This window comes from Sturnira hondurensis, unplaced genomic scaffold (assembly GCF_014824575.4).
Source record: "Sturnira hondurensis isolate 20B ecotype Veracruz unplaced genomic scaffold, ASM1482457v3 Scaffold0019835, whole genome shotgun sequence".
Taxonomy (NCBI): Eukaryota; Metazoa; Chordata; class Mammalia; order Chiroptera; family Phyllostomidae; genus Sturnira; species Sturnira hondurensis.
In genome coordinates this window covers 4,160,652-4,180,309 of record NW_028092466.1, presented here as the reverse complement: position 1 = coordinate 4,180,309, position 19,658 = coordinate 4,160,652, and the positions used below count along the sequence as shown (strand labels likewise).

At 47.9% G+C, this 19,658-nt stretch overlaps 1 protein-coding gene across 2 annotated transcripts in view; it reads right to left on the bottom strand.

Annotated features, from left to right (window-relative positions):
- Window positions 1–19,658, bottom strand: part of MYH10 (myosin heavy chain 10) — a 144,134-nt gene that overhangs the window by 20,499 nt on the left and 103,977 nt on the right. For both annotated transcript variants that reach the window (XM_037028367.1, XM_037028366.1), the window contains 13 exons: window positions 16,842–17,035; window positions 16,625–16,746; window positions 14,453–14,522; window positions 14,208–14,368; window positions 13,629–13,737; window positions 13,403–13,534; window positions 12,312–12,518; window positions 9,307–9,444; window positions 8,694–8,817; window positions 7,321–7,492; window positions 5,684–5,896; window positions 2,683–2,827; window positions 1,113–1,319 (listed from right to left, as the gene is read on the bottom strand). In XM_037028367.1, coding sequence (XP_036884262.1) covers window positions 1,113–1,319; window positions 2,683–2,827; window positions 5,684–5,896; window positions 7,321–7,492; window positions 8,694–8,817; window positions 9,307–9,444; window positions 12,312–12,518; window positions 13,403–13,534; window positions 13,629–13,737; window positions 14,208–14,368; window positions 14,453–14,522; window positions 16,625–16,746; window positions 16,842–17,035 — 1,994 coding nt within the window. The remainder of the gene's footprint in view (window positions 1–1,112; window positions 1,320–2,682; window positions 2,828–5,683; window positions 5,897–7,320; window positions 7,493–8,693; window positions 8,818–9,306; window positions 9,445–12,311; window positions 12,519–13,402; window positions 13,535–13,628; window positions 13,738–14,207; window positions 14,369–14,452; window positions 14,523–16,624; window positions 16,747–16,841; window positions 17,036–19,658) is intronic.

Sequence of the window (19,658 nt, the reverse complement as noted above, 5' to 3'; positions counted from 1 at the left end):
CCTTTGTTCTAGTCTGTCCTGCAGCCCTATTAGCAAAAGAGGGCACACGGAGGGCACATCTAAACGTGTTACTCAGGCGAACTGCCTTTCTCTTTCTACTCATTTTAGCCACGTCCTTCGGGGAGCCCGCCCTCCATCAGCCTTGGCAACAGAGTGGTGGGGAAGGGCTCTGGCCTCCATGCGCCTCCTGCCGTCCACTCTGGCCCTGTGACCTGCCAGGGGTCACCAGAGCGGGTGAGCGGCTTAGTTTCCTTGAGCCTCGCGCTCCTCATCTACCAGGCTCCCCAGGGGCGAGGTGAGGACTGGGGAGGGGAGAATAAACACCAGGAGCCTCACTGCCCCAGGGTTGTGAGAACTGTCTGTGCACCCACACACACTGTCTCACTACAGAAAAGAGCGGACAGAGGACGGCTGGGAGTCCTCCTGCCATTCCCTAAACAGTAAGACGGTGTACTGGCCGGAAACCAGGCGTAGGACTACAGTCGAGTCCTGGGTCTGCCCAGTGAATCTCTGAGGTGTGGGGTGGCCCTGGCTGGGTCCCCAACAGAACACACCTGTGGGGACACTGCGGTTTATGCCAAACACCCGCTTTCCTCCTGGAGGCTGGAGTGTTGGTCTGTCAGCGGAGGGCACCTGTGACCAGCTGGTCAAACCTGGGTCAAACCCGGGTACAACCGCTGCTGCTGGCACCGCCCACTGTGGGGGGGTGGGTCTGTCCCCACTGCCTGCGCCATGAGGGGGCGCCGGAAGCTGCGCGGTTCCTCAAGACACCGCCTGGTACCTTTGCCCTTCACTGGGCTGTGAGTAGGACCACATGCTAAGTCTGGGTCTCCCACACAACACGGTTTGGTCATTTGTTTTCAGGACAGCAACACATAATGTCCATCTCTCCTCACCAATAAATACTCATCTATTACGAGGACATTGTTTTAACTGCAGAAATACGCATAGAGATGCACCCCAGGGACTCGATACTGGACGTGCTCACTGGGCACGTGTTGGGCATTGAGGCGCACGGGCTGTGGCTCTCCTCCGGCCACGGAGGGGTGAGTCGGGTAGTCTGTGCATGCGCTCTGTGGGATATGTCCAGCATGAAGGTTTTCTGGGCTTACCTGTAACTTATTGGCTTTCTCAGCCAGTTCCACCCGGAGCCTGTCTCCTTCTGAGACCTTGGCGTGGAGCTCCTGGACCTGGGCGTCCAGTTTTTTCCTCTTGTGCTCAGACTCGGCCTTGACCTGCTGCAGCACCTTCACCTCACATGCCAGCTCCTTGTTGTCCGTCTCCAGGCCCTGCTTGTTCTTCTCCAGATTTGCTTTGAACTAGGAGGGGGAAGGGGAAAATAGTATTTGTGTAACACTCCATAAGAGGCGTAGCTTTTTCATTCCCGTCAGTTGTGCCTGACACATAGTGAGTCTGCAACCAACATCTGTGGGATGAACACATGAAGGAACACATCTGTTGTACTCTGTGTGTGAGGGTTTCTATGAAAGGACACCTGTGTACACACTACTCAGAGTGGTAGACACAGATATTTAGGGCTCACTGCACTGTCATTTATCTTGTCAGTGCAGACTGGGGTGACAAACTGGACACATGCCGTCCAAAGAGTAACTGTTCATGTCATCCCGTCTGAGATGAGTTTTGTTGGTTTAGGTGGTATATGACACGAGTGAGCAGCGCGTGTGGGCGGAGGGAATCGCAGTAGGCTGGGTGCCTGCAGGGGCCACCTGGGGGATGACACGGGACACGGGATGGGGGTTACATGGGGCTCTTCGGCCACACTGCCTGGCTTCAATCTGCCTTTCCACTTACTGCTGTGGGACCCCGGCTTAATTTCCTAACACCACTGGGCCCCAGTTTCCTCATCCTTGAATAGCAGAGACTAACCTCTTGGGTTGTAACGGAGGTTAAGGCACTGCCCGTGACTGCTGTGCACTCTGACGGTGCTTAGCAGTGACCGACACATACAAATGTAAACATTCAGCAACTGTTATTGCTGTCACTGTGTAAATGAACAGGTGGCATGAGCAAGGCAGAGAAGAGGAAGATGGGGGAGGAAGAGCAAGAGCCAATGGCAAGAGGAAAGGGACGGCAGGGAGACACGGGGTCGGGGAGGAGTGCTGGTCCCCGCAGGAGGAGGGTTTGGTTTTGAGGGTACATGGAATTAAGTTTCATTCGAGTGGAAAGCCCATGTCTCAGACACAGAAGAGCGAACAGTGGAGTGAGGGGCAACAATGTGTATGGAGGTCTGGGATCAGGGGCAGGGAGGGGCAGGGAGGGGCAGGGAGGGGCAACAATGTGTATGGAGGTCTGGGATCAGAGGCAGGGAGGGGCAGGGAGGGAGGGGCAGGGAGGGAGGGGCAGGGAGGGAGAGACAGGAATAAGGAACACCGGCAGGCAGGGCTTGGCAACTTGCTGGCAGCAGATGAGTGAGAGAAAGCCTTCAAACTGTTCAAGGTTTTGGAGCTAAGACACCAGGAGAAGGCGGATACTAGTGGAAGGAGGCATCGGGAAGGACTACGGGATCTGAGATGGTGGCTGGATCCACTGGCTCTTTAAAAAGCAGCAGTGTGCTTTTGGAAAGGCCGCTGAGGAGGTGTTTCTGCGCCGGCCCAGGGCTGTTGTGCGGGGCTGGGAACGGACCGGGCTGCATGGCGGCCTGACCGATGGCGCCCCTACTACCCTCTTGGCCTGCTCCAGCTGCTCCGAGAGCTCCTCCAGGGCCGTGGCGTGTCTCTGTCTCATGTCCTGGATCTGAGCTTCATGGTTCTTGGTTTCTTCCTCAAGAGCCTTCTTTAGCTCTGCCACTTCTTGTTCACGTTTTGTACTAGAGAGACAGTTTTACAGAAAGGCACTCAGAATGAATGACTAATTAAATTAAAATACATTTTTTAAAGTGCTTCTTTTTAAAATCAATTACATCAATTCCTTTGACAAGTATCTGGCGTGCTGCGCGGCGGGCTGGGGCGCCGTTACTGCGGTACTGGGCACCCTTCCAGAGCCAGCACGGCTCCCACGCCACATCTACCTCACAGTCGGGAGGCCGTGGAGCATCCCATGGGGCTTCGTACTGTTCTGGGCAGGCTGGTCGCATTCCAGGCCAGGAGCTGGTTAACGTGGATGCCAAATTGCCCGCGATAGCACCAGCAGACACTTCCATAAAACTGCACAAGGGTGAATCCCGGAGAGGCGTTCAAGACAGAAGGGGGTTAGAGGCCAAACCAGCCAGGACACTGCACCCTGACAAAAAGTGGGCACCTTTCTTAGCATTTGTGGGAAACAGCAGAAGCTAACTAACACCCCCCCACCACTCCATCAAGAAATGGTTTACGGCTGGGAGGAGAGGCGGGAAAATTAGAAGGCAGGTTGAAGGGTCACATGTCTGGTTCAGAAAGGGTCTCTAGAATTTGATTGAGAACATAGCAGGTACAAGACCATACACTTTGAATGTCCTGAGATAAACTGAGGTGTTATCTAATGTGCTTTTAGGGTATGAAGATCAGTGCTCGCTTCGGTAGCACATATACTAAAATAGGGTATGACGATCACATTAGTATTTTATTTGGCTTTCCAATGCTTTTGTTGTTTATTATATATAGGACTTGAAAAACCAGTTACTATCATTTCACTGACTAGAAGAAACTTCACCCCAGCCAGAAGCCACTCTTTAAATTTGTCAATCTGAACGCCATCTTTAAGCACAGAGCATGATGAAGTTGGAAACCATGAAGGTAAATAACACTCCTGCTAAGAGCTACAGTAACATCAAGAATTTAAACAACTACGCCTTTACCATAACCCTGAAGCACAACTCTGGCAAACTCGCTCTACTCTGGAAAACGCTTTAACTCTATACCGTGAGTCAGTAACCGGTCGGGACAGTGCGCACACGCCCCGCCTTTCCTAGCGGCGGGGCAGCCCCGGGGGGCCGAGAGGAAGGGGCCCGAGCGACTGCTTGCTCTGGGGTGCGTGTAGCCAGACAGAAGGAACTGGCCACAAGTCTCTGGGCCCAGCCTGGCTCACCCATAACGCACCAGAGGTGAAAGACAGGCACTGGTCTGGCCCCGCCCTCCCCAATATTTCTCCTAAGTCCTAAGGAGAGCTCACTCACCCACTGAAGAGTGAGTCCAATGCGGACTGTCTGATTTGCTGAGGACTGTTACTTTTATACTAATTATGTGACTCAGGAAAGGACCGGTGCAGGGTAGGGGCCTGGGTGCCTAGCATGAGGGCACGACCTGCCACCTCTGGGCTGTAGGCACTCGTGAGTCTCCGAGGGGTAGAGCCAGTGAGCAGCGTCTATCGGAGTCTACCCGTGCTTCGATGGAAGAAATGACCAGAACTTTTATTCCATTGTGTTCAGAAGACCACCTGAGAATAAACACTTCAACCAAGTCTAGTTCGGTGGTTTCCAAGTCTTAAAAAAGCAGACGTTTCAGAGAGGCCAGGACTTAAAATGACTGGAAGCAGGTGGTCTGCTGATGAGGGGCAGGAAGCCTCTCACCCTGCCTGCCCAGAGGGGCTCCAGCCGAGACGGGCTGTCTGGGGACGTGCCTCCTGCAGTGCTGCTACTGTGCACCTGTGGGTGAGCCCCCGACACACCCCCATCTCCTCACCCCTGACCGCTCCCGACACCCACAATCTGACCAGTCTCAGGGCAGCCTCCTCTGCAGGCCGGGTGACGGCGGTGTCCCAGGCCCTTGGACGAGCACGGCCCTTCTTCCTGGGGGAGAGCACAGGCTTCCACCACAACGCGCTTCCCCCCCGTTGCTCCAAATCACTTCCTGCCTCTCGGACCGTACCTGCCTTCATCAGTGATCCCCTCGTCCTTGTTTTAACCACAGTCACCTATCTCAGAGTGACGGGCTACCCTTCCCATCACTCACGCTCTGCACCAGCTGGCAGGGGCAAATGGCCAGCTCAATCTACCAGCCTAGGCAACCTGGGCGGGACTAACATACCCAGCAGCTGGAGTCCAGAGGAGGCTGAGACAGCAGCCCCGGAGATCACACGTGGTGGCTTCTAAGAGGACCCTATCTACTTGCCAGCAAGAGCCACAGGTTGGCCTCTGTACCTGCTCCGCTCACCGCTCGTTGCTGTAGCTCTCCTGTGACTTTCTGCAGGCAGACACACTAAGGTCATATGAAACCTCTCTAGCTGTGCTCCCCTGACTGTGCTGGTCACCTTCTTCTTGCCTCCACCTGGCTGTTGGCTCCTCTGTTACAGCACGTGCCTCCGCCAAGTGTGCCTCCATCTGGGTGCCTCACCTTTCTCTTCACCGCCATGAATGTGTACCTCCCTCCCCATCTGTCTGCTCACCATCGTTCACACCAATAGGTGTTGCCAGCACATGCCTGGCTGCCCGTGTGCCCCCTTTCTTTGTCTGCCCCACGCACTCCTCCGGTCCTCTGTGTGGGGGGGCGTGCACGCATCTGTCCTGCCTTCCCCCTAGACGTCCATCACTGACTGTGGCTTTGCTGTTCACGCTCACTCTTAGGCTGGTTTGTTTTCAATCACTGCTATTTTGTTACTGTTCTACCTGCCATTATTTCCAGGATGGAGAGAGGATATTCAAAATGAGAACGTAAGCACACTACGTCTTAGAGGGGCAGCTCAGCCAGAGCATTCCTGTGCGACCTTGGGGGAGAGCTCGGCAGTGACACGCCGCCTTCCCCTCACTCACCGTAGTTCCTGCTGAGCTGCGGTGGTGTCCAGAGTGTCCTCCAGCTCTGTTTTCAGAGCTTCCAGTTCCTCGCTCAAGTCCCTTTTCTGCTTTTCTGCCTTGTTCCGTGAAGCCTTCTCAGATTCGAAGTCTTCCTGAAGTTCCGCAATTTGGGCTTGCAACTCTCGCACGACTTTAAGTGCATTGTTCTTATGGAGTGTTTCGTCGTCACCCCTGTTAAAACACACAGGCATGGGAAGGGCTCAGAGCTGGTGCGTGGATGGCCCGTGTCGTGGGTGAGCCAGCGCCCGAGCACCTCCCCACAAGGAGACCCTCTGCCGTGGCCCGAGCCGCCGCACAGGGCTGCTGGCTATGCACAGGGTACGCAGGCGATGATGCGAAGGCCGGAAAGCTGGTATGGCAAAGCCAGAATCAGAATCGAGCCCAGCCCCCTTTCCAAAGGGCTAAATATCTCCATTAAAAGGTAGGACAATCTCACTCTCATGATTAGAACATAAAAAAAATTCCCTCTTAAGGCGTATTAAAATTAGAACGCTGCTCATGGCAGCATTCTAGTCTATGCACAGTAGCAGATTCAAAGGAGTTTTTAGAACGCACAGTAAAGAAAGAGACACGCCACCTTCAAACCTTCTACCTTACACTTTATATTCCTAGAGTGCATGTTTCTGCTGGCGTGTGGTTTAAGGCTGGGACGTTTTCTCACTGGGAAGTCGGGATGTTTGCGAACAAGGGAGGGGAAGCTGACAGATACGACTGTGAGCGGTGGCGAACTTGAATTTCTGATTCTAGCTCTCAAGTGAAAAAGCAGAGATCTGGCCAAAGTAAGAGTAACAGTGATAGAGAACAGAAAAATTTGTCATGGGATTTTGATTGTAATAATAATAAACTATAATTCCTATGACCATGTAGCCAGTCATTCTTCATAAAGAAATGACAATTTTAGATATAAATGTATTTGCTGTATGATTTCCATTTTAAAAGTGAATGATTTAGAACTGAATAGCAACTCAATGCTTTAAGTGTACGTGGTGGATATATACCATTTCTGAAAAGTGATTTTCTCTAATTTTTAAAAATATACTGAAATCTACCCCGGTTGGTGTGGCTCAGTGGATTGAGTGGCAGCCTGTGAACTAAAAGGTTGCCAGTTGGATTCCCAGTCGGGACACATGCCTGAGCTGTGGGCCAGGTCCCCAGCAGGGGGCACGTGAGAGGAAACCACACATTGATGTTTCTCTCCTGTTTTCTTTCTCTCTTCCCCTGTCTAAAAACAAAAACAACAACTACAAAAAAACCTCACACTAAAAACAAAACAAAACAAACATACTGAACGAAATCTGTAATGTACAGAAACCAAAATGATATGGCAAAATCACTTTTGCTGCTGTGAATTTCCAAGGATTTCATGATATGACTAATGATTTTTAAGTGTAAATATGGAGGACAGGTTAGATTTCCTTGCTGCCCCGACTTAAATGATGTACTCCTGGGTTTTTAGGGTCATATGTCTAACTCAACAACAAGGAAACTGGGGGTCACTCTCCTGGGGTTTTGTCTGCATCTGGACACGAGGCACCCTTCGGAAACAAACCCCACAGTAACGCGCCCAGTACAAGGGCCTGTGCGGGGCAGCAGACCTGGCCAGAGCGCCCTGCAGCTCCTCCTCCTTCTTGGCCAACTGGGTCTTCAGCTCGTCGATCTGTGCCTGGAGCTCGGCGATCTGGTCCTGCAGGTCGGTTGTCTCCCCGTCCAGTTTCCTTTTGGCCTTTTCCAGTTCCTGACGCGTTTTTTCCTCCTTCTTTAAGCGTTCTTTAAGGCAAGACACAAGATGTTCAATGTACTGAATCACACGCCATATGAACAAACTCCGAATATAAATGGATTCAAGTTGAAAATAAGCATTTTATTCAAAACATGTCACTGTGTTGATAACATTGTACCAATAACTCAAGTCTTTTAAAACCCGTTAGGATCAGACCAAGGGCAAGATGAATTGGTGGGAGGGGGGTATTTTAAGGGAGAAACTGGGTGGATCCTAAGGATGCCCTTTCATGGGAAGTGAGCCCACACTAGTAGAGAGAAGTAATCAGAAACCTTCACGTGACACATCCATCACTATGCCCAGGGCTGGAGACGCCAGGGCAGTGTGGGCAACGGCCTGTCACCCCACTCCCCTTTCCCTGGGAGTCTCTGGTGTGAGCCAAGACCGCAGTTTCCAAGCACTGAGCGGAGAGGGCAGGGTGTGGGCAGTGAGGGTCATGCATCTTTCCCCGGCCCTCTCCAAAATTCTGCAGGGATTCTTTAATTAACTCCAGTGACCCTTCCAATCAAATGCTTTCTCACAGCCACAGAACCACATGCTTTTGTGTTCTCCAGTGGGAACCGAGATGCTGGGAAGACGAGAGCGAGTATCACAGGCTCATCACACAGGAGCGAGAACAGGCACACCTGCCTTACACGGGCTTCTTGAGCCTCGAGCCCCACCTGCAGCTGCCAGTCGAAGGGAAGGTTTTTCGTGAGCTTTCCAACGTCCACCCCCTTTTCTCTTTCTTTTGAAGAAAGCAATAATTTTGGCTTCTGCAAAAATTCCTAGGACTTCCCGACCTCACTTTTGCCATTGGAGTGGGACACTGTTACCCTCCGCAGTTGCTCCTGTCCCTGCCAGTTTTTATGGCAGTAAGCAGGCCCCCTCGTGAAGTGAAACCTAGATGCACTTTCTAGATTAAACCCACATAAGCCCAGTGGCCTGTAAACTCAAACACAACCTAGATTCCAAATATACCCACCAAGGGCAACGCATTTTACCACAGGACCTAATTCAAAAAGGAACTGATTAGAGAACAATTTATTGCTATATGTGGTGACTAGACCTAAGTTAATAAATAAACCAATATGTGGTTCTTACTATTTCTAATCACATACACTTTCTATTATTGCACATTCTAATTAAAGTAAAATCTAAACATTTCACACGTCCCATCCCTAAATTTTTCCAGCCCCACACACTAACCTTCTAAATCCGAGATCATCACTTCTTGTTTATTCCTGATTTTGGCCAAGTTTTTTGACTTTTCTTCCTCTTCAGCCAGCTGAGAGGAACACTCAGCAATGCGGTCTTCCATGAGTTTCTTTTCCTGAATAGAAAAAAAATTGCTTCAGAGAAGGCACTCACAGTAACAACTAGGATTTGGTATAACTTAGAAAACAAGTTAACATGTGATGGTGCCACCTCCCCCAACAGATCACACATGCCAAAGAGGCAGGAAGGCTCCCGCATCGCAGGGCCGACCCCCCAAGCCTGGCCCAGCCGCCTGGCCTTCGGGTTCCCACAACCAGTGCTGAGTGGATGTATGCGCGAACGGATGGGAGCAAGTCATCAGTGAATGACCCGCATGTACAAAACGAGCAAGTTAAAAGTCTAAAGGATTACAAGGATATCTAGTGGAGTTAAAAAAATTAAATTGTTACTGTGTCTTTAGAAATCTATCCAGGTAGAGACTTAGAAGGTTAATGAACTTGGAATCTTTTTTAGAACTTTTTGTTTGAGGCCACTTTCAATGAATGCCTCAACATGAATATTTTCATATTCTAAAATTAACTTATTAATGGAAATATTCTCTCACTTTGATAAATTTGGAATTCTGGTCCTCGAGAAGCAGAATCTCCTCTTCCATCTTCTTGATCTTCGCTTCGGCCGTGACCTTCTCCAGCTGCAGCTTCTGCCGAGCCCCTTCCTCCTCATCCAGCTGCTCCTCCAGGTCCTTGTGAAGAACACAGAGTCAGCCTCGCACCTTCTCCACAAAATTCTGCCAGGCGTTAATAACAGTCAAAGGAATACATGTTCAAACCCCAGCTGGCAATTTGCAGAACGGCAGGGACATTTCTCAAAATACGAAATGCAGTTAGGTGAAACAGACATTCGTGTGAACTACAGGTTCAAGTACAAACTGGGTCAATCCTTCTAGAACCCAACATGAGAAAGTGTGGCAAGCTTCTAAAATAAGCATTGCTTTTAAGTCAGCAACTTTAGGAAATAGTCACAGAGGTGATTCATATAAAAAAAGTGAAATATGTATAATATTGAGGAACTGTGAACATGCTACATAAAAGTCTTGGTAATTAAAAGTTGGCATGTTTATAAAATGGGATAACAAAGTAATTAAAATTCCTATTTTGGAATAATTAGTGACACAGGGAAATATAAATAATACAGTAAAGCTCTACCAAACACATACTTAATTTGTCTGTATTCTATCACACGTTTGGCCCAAAGAGGTGAGAACGGGAGCGTGACAACAATCCCGAGTCAGTGAGAAACAGCCGCCTCCATTTGAGCGCGTCTCTCGCAACACGAGCCTATCACCAAGCCGGGGGCGATTCCAGTGCTTACACCTATTTTTATGGTGACACGTTTCTATTTTATACTTTAACATTATTGTATATAATAACGTACATTATTGAACAGGACTGTATATACAAATCACTATATGGTCTATTAAAAAAACTTTCAAGGGTAACTTTGGCTAAATTAAATAATTTTCTCATGGTTGATCCTGAAATGACACACTTGCAAAAGACAAACCCTTTATTACGTCCACTTCAAACCCAGACACTAAGCGCAGCACAGCGAGCCCCACACAGATGCGTCGGCCCGACTTCACAGGCGCCGTGGGCCACGGCCGGCCTCATCTCCTGTCTCCACCTCCCACCTCTGCCCCAGCCCACATTCTGAAACAAATCTCAAACATCATATTTCATCTGTAAAATCTCCAGGCAGCAACTCTAACAGATAAAGAGCACTAAAACATACATTTGTTTGTTTAAATCAAAATCCAAATGAGGTTCACACATTGTAATCAAACCTCATAAGCCAAAAAAAATAAAAGTAAGGGAGCAACAAGGGTAGGTGCTCCCCAAGGTCCACACAGCTCAGAGAACCTCCGAGATGTCACAGAAGAAAAAGAAACACGCTTAGTGATAACAGTATCACCATACGTCTCTTTAGAATGTGTTTGAATGAATTTATGTAGTCAAAAAGGGAGATAAATTAGATAACAGTGCAAAAAACTAGAAATATAAAAGAGTTGCTACACAATGTGAAGAAGGTAAAAAGCCTTGACAAACCAAAGGAAAATGAAAACACATCCCGTTTCTGCAAGGACATATCGTTTCCTAAATAGAGCAGAGAAATACCAGTATTTCATTGTAAATTGCTGAGATTTTATATTAAAAACAGGTTGGGGAGGTTGGAGATGAAGTTGGGTGTCTGGCTTCTACATGAGTAAAATACATCACTGAGATGAACACTTGTTCTTGAACAAAGAGAAAAGAAAACCAAAACTGTTGATAATGCCACCAGGGAAAACTCACTGTTGGTGGATTTTATTCTAGATCTTCTGTATGTTCCAATATAAAATCATACATATAAATTTGAAAGCTATATACAAATATTTTAACTTAAATCTTATTATGTATACTCTTTTGCAACTATATCGATATTATAAATACCTATGAAAACATCTTTACATTTATCACATATAGCATTACCATGGTTTAATAATTCTCCAATATTAGATAACTAGAAGGCTTCCATTGATTTATTCCTAGAATAAAGTCCAGATTCAGAACTGCTGGATTACCACTTTTGTTAATTTACTATGGGATATTTGAAGGCAGTTAATTGAAGAACAGAAAGTGTCCAGATGATTTACTGTAGGGGGCACCTGCCAAAGAAATAATGTATCCTTTGTGGTTTTGACAAAGGCCTGAATTGCCTATGTTCCGCAGTAAGTCATGGGGTAAGAAAAAATTAAGGGAGAGACATGAAAGAAAGCAAGTTTGGAGCAATGGTGGCAGATGCAGATGCCCTGACACTCAGGAGCATCCTGGAGAGGCCGAGGGATGGAGACCCTGGGCTGAGGGCAGAGTACTGGCTGGTCGCCTTACCCAGACGGGACCTCACCCATCTGGGTATTCCACCACAGAGGTAGCTGTGCTTCCCGTGAGTTCAGTCAGTATCTCTAAGAGAGTAACAAGGAGGGCCTGAGTGTTTTATTCTGATTCCCGGCCTCTTCCTGTGTCAGTGCTGAGTATTCCTTGTGAACCAAACCAAACCACCTAATAGATGCCTACCTAACGAGTGGGATGAGCAGCAGAATTATTGGCGACCACACAAAGAACAAATTAGGTGTCCTACGCAAGGGTACAGATCCTGGGAGATTTCTACTCTGAATCACTCTGCATACTGCAAGATGCCACATCAGAACATAAAAAAAGATTCCTATTCAAAATAAGTCTATATTTGAAGAAAATCTATTACTCATGTGCTTGGAATGATGGTCGTCTTTTAAGAGTAGGTACGTGACCTGGGGTGGTGAACACACAATACAACATGCAGATGATATGTTACAGAATTGTACACCAGAAACCTATATAATTTTATTAACCAATGTCACCCTGAAAAACTCAATAAAAAAGAGTAGCTACTTATAACCTAGATTCCTTTTGCCCGTAAATGCAATTAAGAAGCCAAACCCATGGCTTCTATTTATTCAATAGATCCACTTGGAAAACCCCAAATACACTTCTAAGTGAAAAAAAATCATATTAAAAAAAAGATCATAGGTACCTGAATATGTGCTTGCATTTTTTTCTTTTCATTTTGGAGGATTTGGTTTCGTTCTTCTTCTTCTTCAACCCTAGACTCCAAGTCATGTAGAATCTCTTCTAATTCCTGCTTTTTAGCAGCAAGTCTTGCTCTCATCTCTTCTGCTTCTGCAAAGAGCTCAGTCTCTGCTTGAAGTTGCTCTGCAAGGATATTCTTCTCTTCTAAAAGCTGCAACCACAATAAAGTGTCCAGTGCTATGACTGCCCCCATACACACACGGGAACCAGTCACTGTGATTTCAAGGGGCAGCACACCTCCCCAAAGCAAATGAAAGTTAAAAATATATTGACACTACTGAGAAAGCGTTCTCAAATATGTCTGGCTGTAGCAAAATAAGCTAAATGAAAACACTTTCGGTTGTTGCTGTTGTCTCAGTTTTTCCTGAGTAATATGTGCTGAACTTATGTTGTTGTAGGGACCCCCATTCTTCTATTAAGGTAACTTATGAAGGGACAGAAAAACAGGTGAGGGAGAATATTTAAGTGTAGTCACAGTAACTACTAAAGCTGTTTGGTATCAAGTACCACGCTTTGGCCTTTAGTGTTCATGTTTCTGGCCTTGAACACCACAATCCTATTACTGTCATCTATAAACATTTCTGCTCTGCTCTGTCCAGGCAGCATACCTGCCTGGGAAAGGGACTCTGATTTGCGACCACTGTGGCTGGAGAAGAGGCAGGGGGTGACCTTGCACAAGCTCACCCTGTCACTTTTTTCGATTTTCCTCACGAGTAGTCCAGGAAGGTGATAACTAATGCTGGGAGTTTCACTGAAAATGCACTGAACACGTCTGACAGCAAACAGATCCACTGTGTGTCCAAAGAATAACGAAGGCAAAGATACAAGAGGTGAGGTTGATTTCGGTTTACAGAAAACCAAATGTGTGGCATAATGTGTCTGCTGCCTGTTCTCAAATGCATATGCTTTGGAAAGGAGTGAAAACACATGTAAGCCAAGGTGGCGTGGGAGGGTTAGCTACCCACAACCAGGCTCCTGCCATGGGAGCGCTCGCATTGCTTCGGGAGCCCGTGACTGGGAAGGCGGTGCGCTCACCTGCTGGTGCTTCCTCTCCATTTCCTCAAGCTCCCCTTCCACCTTCGTCTGCTTCTCCTTCACCTTCAACAGCTCTTCATCTTTGGCCTGAAGTTCTTCCTCTTGGCGTGTAACTTGTAGCAGTGGCTTAACCTACGACAAAATTGAGCAGTTTACCATCACAGCTCCTTCCTGTGGATGGCTACCGTCTGGCGCCGCTCTTCCGAGGGAAGCCCGGGGAGCCCACCTTTGTGAAGACGCGCCACCACTGCCAGTGCCGCAGTTTCAGGTACGCGGCGCAGTTCCGCTGCAGGACCTTTAAGGCACTGAGTTGCTGCTGCTTCTTGGCAAAGGCCCTGAAGAACAGTAAGGAAAACTTATTATGTAAAGAAAATGTGTCTTCATAGCTGTTGCCATAAGACCACTTCGGAAGGCAAACACTCTCCTGTGGCTGAGGCGGGGAGTGTGAGATGGATGGAGTTGTCGGGTGAAATGCACGGGGCAGTTGGGAGTGCCTGCGAGCCCATGTCAGCTCAGGAGCCTGCCCGGACGACCTCAAGCTCGGGTCACAGACACCCTGCACCTTCTTCCGAGGTGCTGCCCTAGACGGTGCTGCTCTGCCGTCCACCCCCACACGCACACGTGTGCGCACTCTTGGGTACAAGTAAATACCCTTCTTTCCTGAGGTGATGAACACAGGGTGCCACAGGCTCCCCACTTCCCTTTGCGTGCCTGATTTACTCCTCCTTCAGTAGCTATGTCCTCCCTTTTCCTCTGATCTGTCACTGAAGAAACATCCCTTCCTCTTTTATGATTATCCACTTACTTTCTGGCTAGGTAGCCTCTGCAAACAGCCTGGAAGAAGATAATGATATCGGTAATTTTTAAATCCCTTTCTTCCTCTAAGTGTGCCAAAACTCCAGCTCTGAAAAATATCTTGCTCTGTCCAATCCTGTACAAGTTTGGGTCCAATTCTAAAGCTCGGATCTAAAAGAGATAGAGTTTGTTTATTTTTTGCTGCAGGAAAAGAGACCAGTAGCCCACAAGCCAGAAAAATCAAGAAAAGTTTACCATTCGTTCACAAGCCTGTTTGCCATCCATAAAACCTTTTGGAATAGCATTTGGAGTTAGGATCTCATATCTGCAAGAAAAGCAGACAGAAGATGTTTTGTAATAATTTGTGAAAATATTTACCTACTAACTGTGAGTTCTGCTTTCTCTAGGAGGTAATAATATGACAGGTAATGGTGACAACCAGATTTTCTACTTCTTAAAGTAAGAAACAAAATGAGTATGAGGCTAGTTCTCCCATGTTGAGGACTAGGTATAAAAACTGTGGCAGAGAGGAATAAAAGCATGGTATTTTAAAAAACTTTTTTATATTCCCCCCAAATGTTCACATCCTGAAGATGCAAGGAGAGCCTGGCTCTTTGCTCACTGATCTGTATGTATTTATCTGACAACAGAGGAGGCGGGGACAGCAGCGCTCAGAGGCCCCTGTTTGGAACCCGAGAAGACACCGGGGGACGTTCACAGCAGCACTGGTCTAGGTGCACACTCACTGCGCCGAGCACTTCACGGGAACCATGTGTGGTGCCAGGCAGGTCTTGGAAGTGTCGGGTGAAATGCTGTGTAAAGCATACGGTTATCTAACCACTGTGCTCTACACCTATAATTAATACAAAGTAATACTGAATATAAACTGTAATTAAAAAAGAAAAGATCTGTGCACTTTATGTAGATTATTCCTCAATAAAAATCAAGTTGAGCAAATAGATAGTTAAAGGATAAATCCTGGTTATATCTATCAACTTTGTACTCTGGATGCTAATCACACTCCTCTCATCCACAGCAAGTGACAATCTACCAGGCTGCGCATCACGCAATGGGGGCCACAGTGAGGGCTCCCCCCGAGCCCGTGATGAGGACTGGAACGATTTCCCCACCGGACTCCACCTGGGACAGTGGGGAGTGAGCCGTTCTCGGGCCCACAGCCTTGTGTAGTCTAGGGGACACGTGCGGTCACAGTCAGAAATCCAATTTCCAGGAGAAAAAAGAAAAAAGGGAACTAAATGTTAAAGAAAATTACATAGTACATTTAAAAAATAAGTTTTCCATCATATGTTTTCATCAATTTCTACTGCATCCATTTCTACAGATCTCCTCCCTTTTGTTTTCCTCTTTACCCTTCTGTTCTAATCTATCCTGTTCCCTACTCTGCACTAGTGAGAGGACTGTAGTGCATGTACGCGCACCCACGCACTGCAGCAATATGTACATCTGCACATAAATACAGATGTATCCATCGAGTCATACACCACTTAACGACAGGTATGTTCTCAGAAATGTGTTGTTAGGTGACTTTGTTATTGTGCGAACATCACGGGGTGCACTCACACAAGCCTAGATGGTACGGCCCACCACACACCCAGGCTGTCCCTAACCCACAAGCCAGTACAGCATGTCACCGTATAAAACATGAGATTGAATCAAGCACGGAGAAAATGACGTGACCAAGAGATGCGGAGAACCCGGGAGAAATGAGCCTGCTGCCAGTGAAGCGTGGCATGCTGTTTCACATCCAACATTTTTTAACAAATAGAAAGTACACTCTCCAATAACGATAAAGTACAGCACAGGAGGCGCACAGATCTGTGGTCATTTATTATACTGTCACGTATTTTATACTGCACATAACCGTATGTGCTATCTTTTCCTACGGATGGCGACTCAGCAGGCTTGTTTACATCGGCATCGCCACAAACCCGCGAGTGACGTATTGTGCTGTGACTACATGATGGCGGTGAGGTCGCCAGGTGGTGGGCACCTTTCAGCTCCACTGTAATCTGTGAGAACGCCATCATATCTGAGACTTGTCATTAACCGAAATGTCGTTGTGTGGCACGTGACCGTACTTTAAAGTATCAGCTTAAAAAGTAATTATGTTTAAAGTCCAGACAGAAGTGTTTACATGAGGTAACTGTAAGTTCTCAGCTTTAAATGTTTATCGCACAACTGACTTCAGGACCCTGAGGACAGAACCGCCTTCGGAGCCCCACAGCCGCCACCGGCCCACTAGGCCCTCCGTGTTCCTGACCAACAGCCAACGGTCACCCCTTGCCCACGTGAGACGAGAACTGAAACTGCCCCGGGGACACGATCCACGGTTCCTCATCACCTCCCTGTTTTGATGCATGTAAGATAAGCTTTGATACATACGGAAAAGGGAAAAGTTAGCAATACCTCTGTCTGAATTCCTGGAAAACTATCCGGTTGGGGAACCCCTGGCGACAGATTCTGATCCCTTCTAGGACACCATTACAGCGCAGCTGATCCAGCACCAGGTGCGGGTCCAGTTTCCCAGCCTAGTCAGGTAAAGGAGAGTTCCATACTTCAATTGTTGCACCCCGACCCCTGTCATTCTCAAACGCCAGCCCAGGTTTTGCTTATTAACACCTACCCGCTTCTCGTGATTTGGGATGATGCAGCGAACAAAGTTAGGGTTGGTATTGCGCAGAGTTGCCATCAACTTGGTGAGAGACTCTTTGTAGAGTTGTCCAACGGTGCGAAACATGCCCTTTTTGGTTTTATAGGCAGAGCCAAAAGCTGTCTCAGTCATACCAGTGACTTGATCCAGACCCACAATACGGTCCACTGGTGAAAATAAAAAGGAAAAGGGAAAGAAGTCAAATCTAACTCCTTCTCGGGGAAAGAAGAGCCAGTGACAGTGCAGCAGCACAAGCTTTGTGGAACGAATGGGAAGAGGTGCCATAGAGGTCAGGCGGTCAGCACACGCAGACACTGCACAAGCCGTGGGACTGACAGCCACACACTTCTACGGCAGGAGGCTGTAGCGCCGACCACTCCACACCACGTACCCGCAGATGACTCCGCTGCGCTACTTTCAGGAATTCACTGTCTTTGTTAACGTTTTGCCTGTTACATATACAACTATTTGGTAAATGAGATCATTGGCTGGCATTATTGATACACAAACTGATACTGTGACAAGTCTCAAAATAGGAAATGGCTTAAGATATACATAAACATACACAACTGTACAAAGCAAGCCGGTCCACTTAACAAATACGGCTCAGGGATTGGGGACCAAGGTCATCTCTTATTGGTCATAAGAATTTCAGTAAAAAAAGTCATTCAAGTTGCAGGAAGATTAGATTCCATCACTTCAGGTACTTAGGGCGGAGTAAACTTTGGCTCTCTCCTCAAAGATCAAATAGTACTTGTTAAAGGACAAGAACACAAAACAAGAAAGGGTCTCCTAAAAAGAGTCAGGCCTACGCTAAGTTTAATGATGGTCACGCTTCTCAGAGGCTTTGCTCTTGTTAAAGCAGCTGACAGTTCACATTACTGCAGGGACCTAACACTTCTAATGATGGGGCTGTAAAGAGAAGTCTGACACGGCGCACCAGCTGCGGGCAGGGCACACTCGGTGCGCAGGATGCACACATTTAAAAACTCTTAAATGAACAAAACACCTACTGAAGTATTTTAATTCAAACACTGATCGAACTAGCTTGTTAATGCCCTTTCAGTTTTAACAGCCACCTCCATTTCTTTCACTTGTTCCCAGAACAGGAAGTACACAGGGACTGGCACTATATACAGAGCTTTATAATCCAGACCTCATGCAAGTCTTGATTTGCAATGAGGTTTTTACAGAAGAGAAAACCATGACCCAGGAGGTAACTTCTCAAATTATGCAGGTCTTAAATGGAAACTCGGAGGAGGGCGATAAAACTGGGTTCATTTCCAGGCCCACACACGCACACACCACACCACCATCTCTCCCATGTGAAGCCACCAGACTCCAGGGTTTCGGTCAAAGCGCCTCCTGCTTGTGCCTGGAGTCTGTCTACTGTCCGCCTCAGAGACCACCTTTCTTTCCTGTGCCTTCCACCTGTCCGTCTTTACTTGCTCCAGCGAAAAACAGCACCAAACCCCACCTGGTATGTGCTACGAAACCATGAACTGCCCACTTCCCTTTCTGACCCCTCAGAGCCCAGCTTCCTCCTGGAGGGGCCACACATGTACCACCCCGCCCCTCTCCCACTCACTTCCCACTGCATAGCTGCTACCTGGCTTCCAGCTCGCCCCCTCCCTCTACCTGACACAGCCCACTGTCCAACGTCGGGTTCACCTGACCCTGGTACATTTACCTGCTGGCCATAGCAGCAGCGGTCTGAAGACTCTCCTGGCTTCTTTTGTCAACTCCGTCTTCTCCTTGACCTCCGTCTACCTCCCTAGCTACCGCAGGCTCCTTGTTGACGTCATTTCTGCTCTCCGATCACCCGCGGCACTCCCTAGGGGCCCAGACTCAACTCCCCTGAAGTCTTTCGGACTAAGGTAAGGAGCAGGTATAGGCAAACATTATTTGACCTGCTTTTCTCAAGCCATAGCCTCATCCTGGGTGATCGCACGCGTGACTTTAGTTAGCTACACCTGGCTCCCCAGCACCAATTACCAAAAACCTATACTCTCCTCTCCACTTAGAGTCATAAAGGTTTCTCTGCCTCCCACACAGTCTTGGTGAGTGCCTGTCCTGTCTGCTTTTACAACACTGCACCCCTCACACCCAGCATGAGGTCTGGCATATGACAGGCTTGACACATGCATGTTAGCGAATAAATGAAATAAAATACATTTACAATCACAAAGTGAGAAATGAATTGAAAGTAAAGAACAAGATGCTGTGAGAGAGATGGGTAGTCAGAGCTCTCTCTGGAGAAACTACGTTTCTGAAGGAAAAGAACAAGCCGGCAAAGAGTGGGAACAGCATGTGTGAAGGACCAGGGCCAGGAAGACGTGAAAGCAGTGGGTGCCAACAGAGCACCATGAGGAGGGATGCTCCTTCGGCACCTACATATAGACCTGGCTGGGGTAGAGGCCGGGGAGACCAGAGAGCTGACCACTGTAGCAATCCAGGTGCTAAGAAAGATGAGAGTAGCTTGAACTACTGAGATTACAGAGGAAATGGACAGAGAAGGAAAATTCAAGACATTTTTTGGTGGGAGATTCGACTTGCATTAATGATTAACTTGACAGGAAAATAAGGGAGAAGGACATGTCAAGAATAGATCCTAGGATTTTAGCACGAGCAACTCAGCGGCCTGCGGCACCTGCCGTTGGGAAGGTGGGAAGAAGTGGGTTCTGCAGGTCAGAAGACAGGATCCCAACTGCATGTAAGCTTGGGGTGCCTGGGAGACATTAAGGTGGGGATGAGATGCCAAGTGGACATTCCAGTCCGCTGCTAAGAAGA